This window comes from Vulpes vulpes, chromosome 14 (genome assembly GCF_048418805.1).
Source record: "Vulpes vulpes isolate BD-2025 chromosome 14, VulVul3, whole genome shotgun sequence".
Lineage (NCBI taxonomy): Eukaryota > Metazoa > Chordata > Mammalia > Carnivora > Canidae > Vulpes > Vulpes vulpes.
This window is the reverse complement of record NC_132793.1, coordinates 117,943,657-117,957,720: the sequence shown is the minus strand read 5'-3', so window position 1 is coordinate 117,957,720 and position 14,064 is coordinate 117,943,657. Positions and strand designations below refer to the sequence as shown.

Here is a 14,064-nt window from a genome sequence, read left to right as displayed (position 1 = left end):
AAGCAAAGCTATCTTTCTTCTTTACAGGCAAAAATAATTCTGAGGTTAAGTGACTAAGTCAAACAATTTCAAGTGGTTTGCTAGGTCCCTGCCTGCCTTCAGGTTCTCCCTGGTTCCAAAATGCACTCTCTGACTACTTTGAGTAGCTCATTGCTCCTCAGGCCCAGCAGACACGGCAGCCGGAAGCCTCAAATGTGTAGGGTGGCTAGGAAAAGACTGCAGTGTGGATTCCAGTCAGGAGGTGATGAGGGTTTGATCAAGGTGTGGCTGTGGAGGCAAAGATGAGAGAGGTGTGGGGAAGTGGATGGGCTGGGGCTGGACTGGAAGGAGGATCCTGGAGCTTTGTGACTTGGGAAGACAGTGCTGGCAATCAGAGGGAGAGCGGGCAGGGCAGAGCAGGGGATGCTGAATTTCATTTGAGACAAGTGTGAGGCACCTCTGGGATATCCCTGGGAAGTGTCTGGTGGGCGGTAGGATTTGAGGCTCAGGCTAGAGACATGAATGTGGGAGACGTCCCACTGCCGATGCAGTGCATACTGAGGAGACAGGGGTGCAGCCAGGGACCTCACCCTGGAGACGCTCCACAGGGAGGCAGGCCGAGGCAGAGGAGCCACCAGTGAAAGTGAAGGACAGTTAGGTCACGCTCCCTTCTTAGAGCCAAATGATAGTTCATGATGGCAACATGAGGAACATGAGGTTCACATCATCAGGCTTTTCTTAGAGCCAGATGATGAGTTTCTTAAAATCTCATGTTTTTCTTCAATTTGTACAGAATTTTATTAGAACAGTGATTTCATATTCTCTCAAATAATGGAACAGGACTGCATTTTGTTAGAGAAAAAAATATGTGTAGCTGTCTCTTAGATAATTCACATGTATGCACAATTTACCTTCTGGTTAAGGCTTTTCTTTTTCTTTCATACACTTCATAAATGAAGTAGCTAGAATAAGAGTCAGTTGTTTGCCAGAGACGTTTGTCTTCCTCCTGTAGGTAGTGGTGAGCACAGAAGTTTGTTAACCCTTGCTGATGCATGACCTGTAGAAGCCTTTGGACACATAGTGGGGAGGCCCAGAGGAAGGTTGGCAGCAAGGATGTCTGTAATCAACTGATGCTATGTCCCAGTGAGAGATGATGGCAGAGCTTGGGCCTGGGGACTTGACAGAGTCAGTTACAGATTTTCTTTACACCACTTACTATCTGTAATTTGGGGCAAGAAAATTAGCCTCACTGAACTTGAGTATTGGCAGGAATCACCACCCTATGGAATTGTTGGGAACACAGTAGCATGTGCAGGGCACATGGTAGCTGCTCAGCCAGTGTCGGCACCCATGTGAAGAGCTGTTGCTGTCACCGTGCACATCTGCACTCAATGTACCTCTCTAGAACATGAGGTTCACATCATTAGGCTTTTTAGTGCATAATGACATGCTTCCACTTCATTGTCCTGTCCTGAGTCACTGTCGAAAAATATGCTACTGACCATTCCCAGTAATGCTAGTTATTTCAGTATCCCAGTGTCAGGGACTAAAATAATCAAAACCAGGAAGACCTCCCTGATTTGTATCCTGTTCCTGCAAGTGGATTGGGCAGAATGTGATGTTCAGAACTTTGATGGCCACCTATGTAATGTCCAGGTAACCTCTCTTAATTGGGAATGATAGCTAAGTTCCATATCTTACAGTCTGGCTAGCCTAAATCTTACTTAACAGGCTCAACCCTGAACATGAAAGAAGTATGGCACTATTGGTTTTAAATTGGAAAGTGTTGTAGCAAATTGTGGTCATAATTCATAATCACTGTTTTGGAATTTTTCCTCAGGGTAAAATCATGAATTAAGCCCTTTAATATCAATTTAACTCATTATTTCGCCCATAGGAGCAGTTGTTACATGTTCCAAAATGGTTGCAGAGTGTTATATGATTTGCACAGTAAATTTCCATTTATAACCCATGATGCAGGTATATTAACGTTGGAGTTAGTATAAGCAGATGTTTTGTGGTCAGGCTGAGTGAAACCAAATTGTTTTCTGATGTTACATGGAGAAAATACCTCCATTTCTAAGCCTGCATTCATTTTACTTGCCTCAAGTGAAACCACCTGCATGTATTGATGTATTCCTTAATTGTCCTGTCCTGAGTGCACATGACTTCTGTTCTTAAATGTGTATGAAAGGTGTCCCTAGCCAATGTCTCTTGTGGTAGCCCCCTGGAAGCTACAGGTGGCTGGCTGGCAGGGCTTGTGATCTGTGGCCAAGCTCACGGTAAGAATTGGTAGAATCTGGGCACCACACAGGTGAGAGCTGAAGTCCATACCGTGGGGAGTTTCCAGGTTCACAGAGTTAGAGGTAGGAACGGAGATGAGGGTCACAGAGCCATGAGCATAAAGCTGTTGGGCACAGATAAATCACATCTGGAAATGCCCAGAGAGGTCCTGGGCCTGCTTTTTTGGCTGAGCCCCTGTGGGTTCCAGCCCCTGTGGGTTCATGGGCTTTAGTTCAGTTAGCTGCTCTTGCCCCTTGGCAATGCAAATAACTTCTTCTGGCCTCATTTTATACTCAAAGGCCTTTGTACGAGTGATTTTCTTTTTAAAACTATAGTAAAGAGGATTAGATTAGAAAAGGATTTCTGTAACAATGTACTCACAGTGTGGATTTGTATCCTTTAAACCAGATTATAAACCCTTTTGGGGCCCCCTATTTAGAAATCTAACTGACTTCTGAATGGAATAAAGCAGTTAAGTAGTATTGCCTAACACGCATGTAACACACACCACATGCCAAGTACTACTCTGAGCACTTCAGCATTTATTAACATATGCCAACCTATGTGGTAGGGGCTGTTGCAGGCCCCATTTTATGGAGCATTCCCAAGTCTTAGGCCTTTAAATGTGGTGCCTGCCACTGTAGTTGAGAGGTCAGGGGGAGGTTGCTGGGGACATCAGGTCTGTGCTGAGAGCAACCAGTGTGGAGTGGAGGGGGTCATGGCAGGAGGCCCACAAAGACAGTCTGGCTGCTACGATGCCTCTTGGGCCCTGCTTGCCCACCTTACCCATCATGCAGTCCTCATATCCCCCTTTCCATCCATCTCTGTGAATATGGGTGATGTGTATCTTGGACTAGCCGAATTTGCCTTCTCAGGCCCTGTCCTTGGTGCTGACCAACGGCTCTGACCAGGCCTCGTTGGCTGCTGCACCATGTGAAGTCCCCGTCCCTGTGGGGATAGATGCCAGCAGCTGCCTGTGAGCCTCAGTGAATGTGAGCGTTTCTCTTGCTTGAGAGAGAGAGAGAGAGGACCTCAAGTCACAGCAGCCCTCTAAAATTTGAAACCAGAGAAGTGAAGTGGAAGGGGCCTCCAGAGCATTTCATAATTCATTTTACATATCTGGAATCTCACTTCCAGAGAGACTAAATAATAATTATTAGAGGGCTTCCTGTTTCCCATGCACATTGAAGGCAACTTACGTGTATTAGCATATCTTCCTCTTAACAACTGCTAATTAAGTATTATTATCATCCCATTTTAATAATGAAGACAGAAGCACAGACCAGTCATCTGCCCAAGGGCATACAGCTTAGAAAGTAAAGGAGCCATCCCTCCCTTGGGCTTCAGGCAGGAAAGGATGGCATCACCACCTCTGTTCACAAACAGGCCCTGTCACATAACAGGCTAGACAGAAGCCAGTTTCTGGTCCAGGGCCACCCAAGGAGTTGCCACAAGACCACAGGGGCTGGCTCACTGAAGTCCCAGGCATGTTCATCACCTGCCCCTGCCCGCCAACATTTGCTGCTCCCTGTCTTACTCAGCAGATGAGAGGTGAGGTGTACAGTTTGGCCACCAAGACAGCATCGGAAACCATCCTGAAATCTAGTGTAAGTGAATGTTGTCAGCAGCCTGGACACTACCTAATCACCCTGAGTCCTGCCAGGTCTCATTAAATAACTGCCTTACACTTGGCTGTAGGAAACAAGTTTTGTTGAACTCCCACCCCCAGATGGAGTTTGCTTTCCACGAAGGTCCTGGCCATGGCAGACCTCCCTCCTCAACCCTATTGCTGCTTGATCCTTCAAGGCATTTGTTTTTCTCATTTCCTCCAGGGGCTGGATACTTCTCAGGTGGCCCTAAGAACTCAGGGGTTGAAAGGAAATCAGAGCCAGAATCTGATCACACTCCTGACTACTGCTCTCAGGAGTCCTTCAGAAGTAGCAGTTACACAGAGGCCTAAAAGGCAGGTGCCACATGCCCCAGAGTTGGGGAGGAAACAAAGAGAGCTTTGTTCCCAGGGGACATTCCAGTAATAAACCACCTCAAATCCCTAGTTAATCTTGCTTAGGAACAGTTTAAAAAGCATAAAAGAGCTGAGGATTTAAAAGGACAGGGCCAAATTTTGTCATTACAAAAACAAGAAAATGCCCCCTGCAAAAAAAAAAAAATTTTTTTTAATCCTGAATAGTACCTGGGAGAATTAGTAAAAGTAAATTAGCCACTACACACTGATGTAATTGTATTTCTCCTTAAATACTGGACTCAAGTAACTGTTGACAGTTAACAGAGCTGATAGTTTCAAACTTAAAAGTGAAGTTTTTATTTCCTTAAATAGCCTGTTGCATGCATGAGAAGGACCTTCTAGAAGAGTACTGTCAGCAGCCAGCAAGGCAGCCCACCGCCAGGGATTGGGGCCGCCCTGTAGAGCGCTTCCCCAGCACTTCTGCCCTTCTGGAAGATGTGCCAGCCCGCCCTTTTCTGGCCCAGTGTATCTGGGGTGGAGTGGAGGCATCTATGTGTTTGGACAAGCATTAGGGCTGGGAACTGGTACCCTGTAGTGTGTCAGGCTCTGCCCTATGCTGAGAGGCCAGAGGAAAAAGCCCCGCCCCAGGAGGGAAGATGCATAAACAGGGGCAAGAAATGTAGCAAACCCCAAGTACAGAGGAGCTTTTTAAAGAGAGGAGATGATGGGAGGTGATTAAATCTGCATGATGTGTCTGGTCACTAGGAAGGTCCATAGGCCAGGTTTTTGAGGTTTTGAGGCCAGCTGGGGGACTCCCTCAGCTCTCAGCTTCTGCAGAGGTAGGGTGGGAGGCTACAGGAAGGGGCCACCCCTCTGTGCTGATCTGCAGGCCATGGGGCAGGGCTGGTGTGGTGCGATGTGACATGACTGGCATCTTAGATACTGTGACTGAGGCATGGAGGACAGACTGGAGAAGATTGCAGGATTATGAGGGCAGAGCGTAGGTGCCAGGGAAGGAATGGGTGCAGCAAGGGTGTAGGGGAACTGGTGGACGGGACAGAGGGCACCCACATGGAGGGGCTGGAGGGACATGAACGGAGGACCATTAAGAGGCCCTGCCCAGAGAAAGTGACCCTCCCTGTGTTTCCAGTGAGTGGAAGTGAGCAAGGCACAAGGGGAAGACAGAGAAGCACAGGGAGAAGCTTGGGCAGGTGCAGAGCTGAGTGAGCACAGCTCTTTCACTCCCCACGAAGTGGGAGCCAGACAGGGCAGCAGGGAGACTGAGGGTCCCTGCATGTGACATGCTGAGCACAGCCTCAGTGACCTTTGTGACTTCCATAAACATTATCTCTTCCCTCTGTTTTACCAAGCAAGTGGTAGCCAGAGCTTCAGTCGAATGGCAAAGCCTCCAGAGAGCCAAAGCTTGCTTCCATTTGTTCCTCACACAGCACCTGGCACAGACGGTTGCCTCGAATGTATCTGTGGCCATGGCTGCAGCTCTAACAAATGCAAAAGGAAGAGTGTGGTTGGTGCCTTTTCAGAGTCGAGTTTGACTTGGTTCCCACCCTTGGGCAGCTCATAGTCACCCAGAGAGTTTGGGACATGCACAGCTTATTACTAGGCCTAAAATGGCTCACAGCCTAAGAAATGTTCAGAAGGTGCTAGGCCAGGGTTAGAAAAATGAGAAACAGCATCAAGCTTGGGGACCCGGGATACATTGTGGAGAAGATATTTGAGCCAGGTCTGTGGGATGTGGCTGAGGAGCTAGAGGACCCTGCCCAGAGGCTGATTGTGCATTCAGGGAATTGAGTGGGCATGTGAAGGCTGAGTGCTTGGTCCTTAAGGTGAGGGGGAGGAGATCTGGCCCCATACCAAGGCGAAGCTTCAGACACACCATCCTTTTTTTGGCCAGAGTCAAATTGGCAGGAATAGTGGGAACAGCAGCTGTCTGCTCCACAGTCAACTTGGCTCTGATGAGCTCCCGGGTGTCGGGGTAGTATCCTTACCCACATCGAGTCCTGTAGCCTGAGCGCCAGGAATGGGGCTCCCCTGGCTTCTGGGCCTGTGTTTCTCTCACAGTGCATTGGCTAGAGCATGGCTCTGAAATCACACTGCCCTGCTCTCACCTTAGCTGCTGGACCTCACAGTTCCACTTAAAACAGATGGTCCCAGTGGCAGACAGCACAGGCCTGTGGGCGCCAGAGGAGAGCAGGGGGGGTGGGGGGATGACAGGTAACCTTGCACCTCCTCGGCTCACCTTCGCAGGCATCGTGTTGGCTTGCAGACAGGAAGAAATCCAGCCATGGGGATGTCATGCTGACGCTGGAAGGAGGGACTCTAATGATTCTCAGAGGGCAGATCAAAGATTTCTGTGCAGACGCCTTGCCTAGACACTTGCCTTTGGCTGTGTTGGTTTGAGTATGACATCACCCTTCATGTGTTTGTTTCCTCACAGTTTGAACAAGAAAACCAGCGCCTAATTGGTGAAATGAACAGCCTGTTTGATGAAGTAAGGTAGGTATCTGGTTTCTCTAGGCTTGATGGCCTATGTTATAGCTTTTCCAGAAACTGAGAACTTTATTAATTTACTTTGGTGCCCCAATATACCCTTGTGGCCCTGGCCACATGCATGCCTCCCTGGAGCCTTTTGGGGGTCAAGGGAGCTGCCAGCCCTACTGACTCCCCTTAACTTGTGGGTAGTCCCCATCTATGTGCTGCTGCCAGGCTCCCAGTGACTACAGATTGCACCAGGTACTGAGCATCACCAGGTGGGAGCTGTTTGCACTTCATCACTCCCAGGTGAGATGGGGGGGGCCTTTTGAAGAATGACTAGCCAGGGGCAGCCTCCTGCACTTGGCTCTGCCGGAGTCAGCCTGCTCCCTCAGCAAAAGGTTGGCAGCACCAAAGGCTAGTGGCTATGCTCACTCATTTGAACCATCACCAGCTGGTCCTATTGGGGAAGGACTTGGGGCCTGTTTCCTGAGAATGTCTGGGGCATCTGCACAGAAGGCCCAGGCTTTTGCAGGGCACTGAAACTGCTGCATTGTAGGCTCATCCCAAAAGCAAGCACATCCTGGTGCTGTACCCACACAGTCCCAAGGACTCCGAGTGCAGATACTTCCCTCTGACAGCACCTGTACTCTTCTGCCGAGTGCAGATACTTCCCTCTGACAGCACCTGTACTCTTCTGGGGGCCTCCTAGTCCTTGCCCCCACTGCCTCACTCTTCCCTCCTCAGGCCTAGAAGCCCTGGGGGGAATGGCAGCCTCCTGCCCTTACACTGCGGACCTCCTCGGCTGGGAGCTCAGCCCCTGCAGCCTCCATCTCTAGGGCCCTACTCCAGCCCCCAGACCACCACTGGGGGCCCCTGGCTGCCCCTGAAACAGGGAGAAGCTCAGACACTTGGTTGCTGAACCCAGATAGATATATTTTGCAGACGGATCTAGCCAGAGTTTTTCCTTTCCACAGGAAGTTGGTTAGAATGGCAGTTATGCTGTCCCTCAGCCTATGAGCAGTAACAAAGTTGAGTTGTCAGCACATTCTGGTGTTTTCTTTGGAATCCCTACCTCGTTACCATGGTTACAAGGCTGGTATAGGCCTTCTAGAAGACTCTCTTTTGTCACCAAGGGCACTGACTCCCAAGGCAGGGGCACTCAGGTCAGCTTACAGGGGAGAGCAGGCTTCTTCACCGCTGTACACCGCCGTACACCCCCATAATCTGAGAGACTTTGAAGGAGAGCTGGAAAGTAAAATGCCTGTCTCCTCCTTCCCTGAGCCGGACGTGGTGCCTCCTCCCTCTCTCTTGGATGACATGATGTCTCTCTCTCCTCCAGAGGCTTTCTCGCTTAGTTGATCCCTTTAGAAATGTTAATGTTCTTGTTAGGACTTCTGAGTACTAATGGTTGTATGTAACCTTTTTTTTTTTTTTATTTTTTTGTTTTAATGAAGGCAAATCGAAGGGAGAGTGGTTGAAATTTCCAGGCTCCAGGAGATATTCACAGAGAAGGTTTTACAGCAGGTAAGAAAGAAAAAAATCACTGTTGAAAGTTTTAGCTTAAAAGAATATACTGTGAAGTCCAGATACTTCTGAGGCTGCCTATCTCTGCGGCCATGCATGCAGAACTGTGTGCTTTGGGCCAGTGCACACTCACATGGCTCCTCAGGCGAGGGCCTCTTGCCTCTGTGTTGGCGAGCACTCTGCAGCCGGACGGCGTGGCCACCCCAGGTGTGCAGTGGAGCGCTCAGAGGGGGGAGTCAGGTGGATCTCTGTTCTGGAGGCCCTCAGGTCACCAGGGTAGCCTCTGAGCTATGGTTTACCTGTCTATAAAATGGAGTGGCCCTTGTAGGGCTGTTTTAAGGCTCAGAGATAACTCACAGGGAGCACCCAACACAATGCCTGCAGGATAGTAACCCAGACCCGGCTGGCCCTCTCTCTGAAAGCCAGGTCCATGCCACCTCGGGTGTCATGTCCACACAGGAAACAGGATTATTCTCACAAGTGGATTTTCACGTTACTCATACTTGCCTCCACATCTAAAATTCTTCCAGTCAGCTACTGGCAAAACTTTTAGAGACCGATCAATTTGTCCTTTTATTTTTAGGATCCACAGACCATGGACGGGTTTCAAAGACAAAATCATTTTGCTCCATCGTATTAAACTGGGCTAGTTGACTTAAGATACCCCCCTCACAAAACCTGTCCTAAGGCTCACAGCCAGGGTTGAATCGTACATCAGGTACATGAAACCTCACAGTGTGGAAGTTCAGGTTCATAAGAATTGTCCCTCTTTAATTGCGCACTGAAGGAACTAGGCAGGTATGTGCTGAGCCTTCACATCCCCCTCCTGACACCTCAAACAGCCACATCAGCTGTCTGTTAGAGCAAGCGGACTTGTTTCTGGAGGCAGCACAGCATGGGAGGGGAGCTCATGGCTCTGATCCAGACTTCCGACGTGTGTCCTGTGACCTGGGGTGCCCTGAGCCCTGCCACCCTTCACAGAACGGGGCGGGTGTCCCCTGCCTTGCCGTCATTGCTGGTGGAAGAGGCACTGGACACGCTCCTGGCTCATGGCAGGCTCTCAGTACATGGGAGGTCATGTTTATACATTTTAGCCCTTTACTTTCTTAGGTTACACATAAAATGGTGAAACACAAAGCACTTTTCTGAAGCTAGGGTATGTTTTAAAGCAAAAGCATTTAAAAGCTTACCTCTCGAACTTAATACAGGAGAGACCAGAGGGAAGGGCCCTGGCCTGTGGTGGCTACTATGTAACAGGCAGCTCTTGTGCTCGTCCCTTCCTGTCCAGCAAGTGGCACAGAAGGTGACACCTGGGGTGGCAGCGGCACAGGTACTGGGTTCCAGTCCTAGTCCTGCCACATGGTTGCTGTGTGACTTTGGGGTGAAGTCTCTGAACCCTGTTTCCCTTTTGCAAAATGAGGATGCGGCCTACCCCTCAGGGCACTGTAAGGACTCATGGGCTCATGTTTATAAAGTCCTGGCCCTTTGTAAGGGGCAGCTGCTAGCTTCTGAGGTCTGTGTGCTTGGGGAAAGGAGATAGTGGTTGGGTCCACCTGTTACTCTCCTTCCACAGGAGGCCGAGATCGACAGCATTCACCAGTTAGTTGTAGGGGCAACTGAGAATATCAAGGAAGGTAATGAAGACATCAGAGAGGTGAGTACTCTTGGGCCCCCCAGGCCGTGGCTGTGTGGCAATGAGTCTAGGCAGTAGGGGTGGTCTTGCTGGCAGGGCTGCAGGAGAGCCATGCTGGGGCCCAATCCCCAGGACTCACCTCCTAACTGTGCTGGACAGTCCTGTTCTGTCCACACCAAACCCTGGGCACCCGCTGTTACCAAGAGATGTGACTCACCCCCCTCCAAAGGAGCCATCTGAGACACGTGAGGTTACTCTTGGCAAGGGCTGCACCAGCTCCCTAAATCCGTGGATGGGCGCCACTGGAGAAGCTTGTTGAACACCCCCTGCCCCAACCCTAAGGGCCAGGGCCTTGGTTTATTGGGGCCACCACAGCGGACTCTTGAGTGTCCTCTGTGTTCTGAGTGCAGTCCCCGGGTTTGGGTTGATGGGAGGCCACTACTGCCACGTACTGTGGGGAGCCGCAGCTGGGCCAGCTATGGTACTCGAGGTCGGCGTGTGTGGTTTTAACCCCGGGATGCACATGGGCAGTTGCTGGGTGTTTCCTGGGAGAAATATGCAGGAAGTATGACTAAGGGCCAGCCAGTAAGGGAAATAAATACCTGTTTGTTTTCTGATGGATTCTAAACCCATGGTTTTGTCTAATAATTCCGGTAGCACTGACTCTAGCAATACCCTGTTAAAGCCCAGTGCAGGGCGAGTGCCCGCAGACAGGTGGAGCATTTGAGGGCTTTTGAAACCAAAATCCTGTGTGATGCAAATCCCTGTGCTACTGCCCTCCTCTCCGCCCCCCCCCCCCCCCCCAGGCTATTAAAAACAACGCTGGCTTCCGAGTGTGGGTCCTCTTCTTCCTGGTGATGTGCTCCTTCTCCTTGCTCTTCCTGGACTGGTATGACAGCTAGTCCACTCTGGCTGTTCCTGGCAGGCGGCGCGCTGTTGTGGGCTCCGGCATCAGAGCAGGGCTGTGAGCCGATTTATCACAGAGCCATTCGGGGGGAGGGGGCTGTGACAGATGTATACTCTCACAAAAGGGACACCCAGACCTGTGGTTTTAAGCCCATTTAGTAGCTGAGAAAATAATGAACACAAACTGAAAGTGACCTGTGTAGCAATCCTGATGCAAGGTGGGTGAGGTGGGGGGGTGGGGATTGTTACTGGCTGCACCTAAATTGGAGACCAATGTGGAAGGGGTGACCAGAGGCCGGGCTCTGGGAGGCTCCAGCCCTGCCCTTCTGGTGGCTTCGGGAGAAGCACTGGTTAATAACTTCTCACAACAGATGATCATTTCTTTGTTTCCTGTGACTTCTCGTCTGCCTGGGCCATGTGACAGAATCACTATGTTATAGAAAACGCACCTGTGCCCTGTTGACCTAATAAATGCAACTATAGCTGCTTCATGTCCTATCGGCGGGTCCGAGTGTAGTTCAGTGGACGCCGGCCTGCTGGCTGCAGAAGAAGTGCAGGGATAGACTCTGGGCACTCAGCAAGGGGCCACTGCGCCCCTGGGAGCTTTTGGCCGGAGCAGGAACCTGGCCTGTGCACCTGACCCTCTAGGAAACATGAACAGGACTGACCACCTGTTGGCAGTGGGAAGCACAAGTCTTCTGGAACCACGTCTGTGCAGGAAACAAGCTGGTGTTCATGCCCACCCCCACCCCCCGGTGTGGGTGCGGACAGCTCTGCGTTGCTCCCTGCAGAACTGTGTGTGGTGCAGTCTGTCACAAAGCCACAGGGCGGGGGTCCTGTGTTCCTTATTGGCACAGAGTGAAAATGTCAAAAGTTACATGTGAATTTACAGTCAATAAAATGTCTACTAGAAAGTACAAGGGTGTGTTGCCTTAGTGTGTTTCCTGGTGTGTCTGTGCAGGACAGTTGCGTATGTGGTTCTTGCTCTCTCTGGATGCATGCATGCGGCCTTGTCCCACTCATTCCTGGCTCCGAGGCCACGGTCATGGTCAGAACACCCTTGATGATAAAATATGGTTTGGGAAGCACATTTCAGGAAGTAGTAATGGAGTCGGCCATGACCACCATGCTTGTTTGCAACAGATCTTGCACTAGTTGCCATTTATTTTTGATCTACTAAAAAACAGTGAAACTTTTGACATGTCCACCAGAAACAACACATTCAAATAACATGGAAGAAAATGTCTGCGAATGTCTTTTTTTTTTTTTTTTCTATTTAATCGTCTTACACACTTAGCTTATCTAACTGGCAATTTTGTAAACATATACTTTAATGTCAAGATTCAGGTTGAGACATAATTTTCTTACAAAGATTGTGAATTGAAATGTCATCATTGGATTTGCAAGTTGCCACATGAGCCCCTCCCAGCCTTTCCTGCCTGCTTCATACATCAAAGGAGTTCTAGTTCACAAAATAAAAATTGATCTTGGCTTCCCAGCAATTACATTTTCACTTTTCCAACACAAATAAGTTTTTAAAAACTAACTTGCTAACAGGGCTGTTGATGTGAATATTATTTGTAACAGAAGAGAACAAAAAGGCCAAAGGGGTCTTGTTCCTATTTAACACATCACAGAGCAGACGGACTACCTACAGGGGGACAGAGTCCTGCGGCCCGGGGGCCGCTCTTCCTCCAGCCCCTCACCTCACATGCTGGGACACGGTCTGCATGCACTGGAGCAAAACATGGTGCGCTCTGCACCAAGATGCCAACTCCGGTGGTTGGGGGGGGGGGGGGGGATACAGCCACCCAAGTGTGTCTGGCCACAGGACACCTGCGCACTTAGGAATGAGCACAGGGAAGGAAAGAGGGTCTGTTTGCTCTCAGAAGGCCTATTTCCTTCCTTCTCTGCGCACCTCACCACCATGCGGCTTGGTGGTGGCTCTGTTGCCGCCTGACTGAAGGCTGGAAGAAATCTTAAGTACAGCTTGCTCTTAGCAAAGTGGGGGTCACTCTAAATACAGCTGTGGAGTAGGATCTCAAACAGCAAGGGGAGGGGGCGTAAAAAAATCAATTCCACAAAATGCATCATTTATCTGAATCCAAACCCCTTGCATATCCAGTGTAAATTTATTTTTTGATAGCATCCAATAAGTCCCCGCAAAGTAGCTAAATTAAGACTCCTTAACATGAAAAGTGGTGTCAGAGCTCTTTAAGCAACGCTGATATGCACTTGGTTTTATGCCCATGAGTGGCCGGCAGCAAGTTTTATTTGCAAAGCAGCATCAGCAAACAGAAGCAGTTGCACCATAAATGAGTAACCTCTAAATTATTGGTAATTATATTTAATGAAACGTCCCTCCAAGTCCCTTTTTACCTTCAAGTGACTCATTGTGAGGAACCTGCCCACCTCACTGAGCTGACTTCTCGGCGGCTTCAGTCTCCTGCTCGGACAGCTTCTCTTCTGACAGAACGGACATCCAGGGTGAGACAGAACGAGTGATACTCTGCTTGGCCAGGTTGTAGTGGTTGATGACTGTGTAAAATTTCTCCCGGGCACTGGAGTCTTGCTCTGCGTAGTAGCTCTCCAAGCCTTCTGGAATGCACTGGGTGTTCTGAAAGAGAAGAAGCCACTGAGACACATGCATCGAGGCTGGAGGGACACCCCACGGATGTTTACAGAGCACCTTCTCTGGGCTGAGGGGAGAAATACAATGATAAGCAAAAGCAGGCACGGGTCCTGCCATAGGCACAGCTCAGTGACCACCCGACAGATATACATCGTGACAGGGTAGGCCTCTCTACCTCTCTAAGGTAGGCCATGATACCACAGTGCTTGGGTTCCAGGGGCATGTACCAGGACAGTGAGCCTGCCTGCTTCACTAGAGATCTTAAACTTGTCATTTATTTTACATCTCCCGAAAATATACTCAAATAGGGAAGAAAGGGAAGTCAGCAAGGCCTTCTGGGAGCTAGGTTTTTTTGTAGGCCTCATCCGGGGAGGGGGAGGGAGGCAGAGAAGACTGGCCCCACAGCCAGTGGGGCTCTGGAAGGAAGAGGCTCTGTCTCTACAGGCATGGAACCCAGAGAGGTCAGGATCTGGTAAAAGGTCTAGAACCCCAAAAAGTTAAGATCCCATACCACAAGCTGCCTTTCCTTACCAGTCCCAGAACCGGCCTGAGCCACTGCCCCACCGCTGCTGCTGTGGCCAGCCCACACCATAGATGAGCTCAGCAAGCCCGTAAGAGCGGTATGTGGGGCTGTGGGTCGTCTCCCACCGC

General features: G+C 49.9%; 2 protein-coding genes across 5 annotated transcripts in view; one reads left to right on the top strand and one right to left on the bottom strand.

Annotated features, from left to right (window-relative positions):
• STX18 (syntaxin 18) overlaps window positions 1-11,701 on the top strand; it is a 120,525-nt gene extending 108,824 nt beyond the window's left edge. For all 4 annotated transcript variants that reach the window (XM_025998240.2, XM_025998250.2, XM_072737789.1 and 1 more), the window contains 4 exons: window positions 6,681-6,739; window positions 8,173-8,242; window positions 9,816-9,896; window positions 10,682-11,701. In XM_025998240.2, the coding sequence (XP_025854025.1) occupies window positions 6,681-6,739; window positions 8,173-8,242; window positions 9,816-9,896; window positions 10,682-10,777 (306 nt within the window). In that variant the 3' untranslated portion in view covers window positions 10,778-11,701. The remainder of the gene's footprint in view (window positions 1-6,680; window positions 6,740-8,172; window positions 8,243-9,815; window positions 9,897-10,681) is intronic.
• A 210-nt stretch (window positions 11,702-11,911) lies between these two features.
• Window positions 11,912-14,064, bottom strand: part of NSG1 (neuronal vesicle trafficking associated 1) — a 28,977-nt gene continuing 26,824 nt past the window's right edge. Inside the window, exon 5 of the mRNA XM_072737791.1 lies at window positions 11,912-13,398. Coding sequence (XP_072593892.1) covers window positions 13,195-13,398 — 204 coding nt within the window. The 3' untranslated portion in view covers window positions 11,912-13,194. The remainder of the gene's footprint in view (window positions 13,399-14,064) is intronic.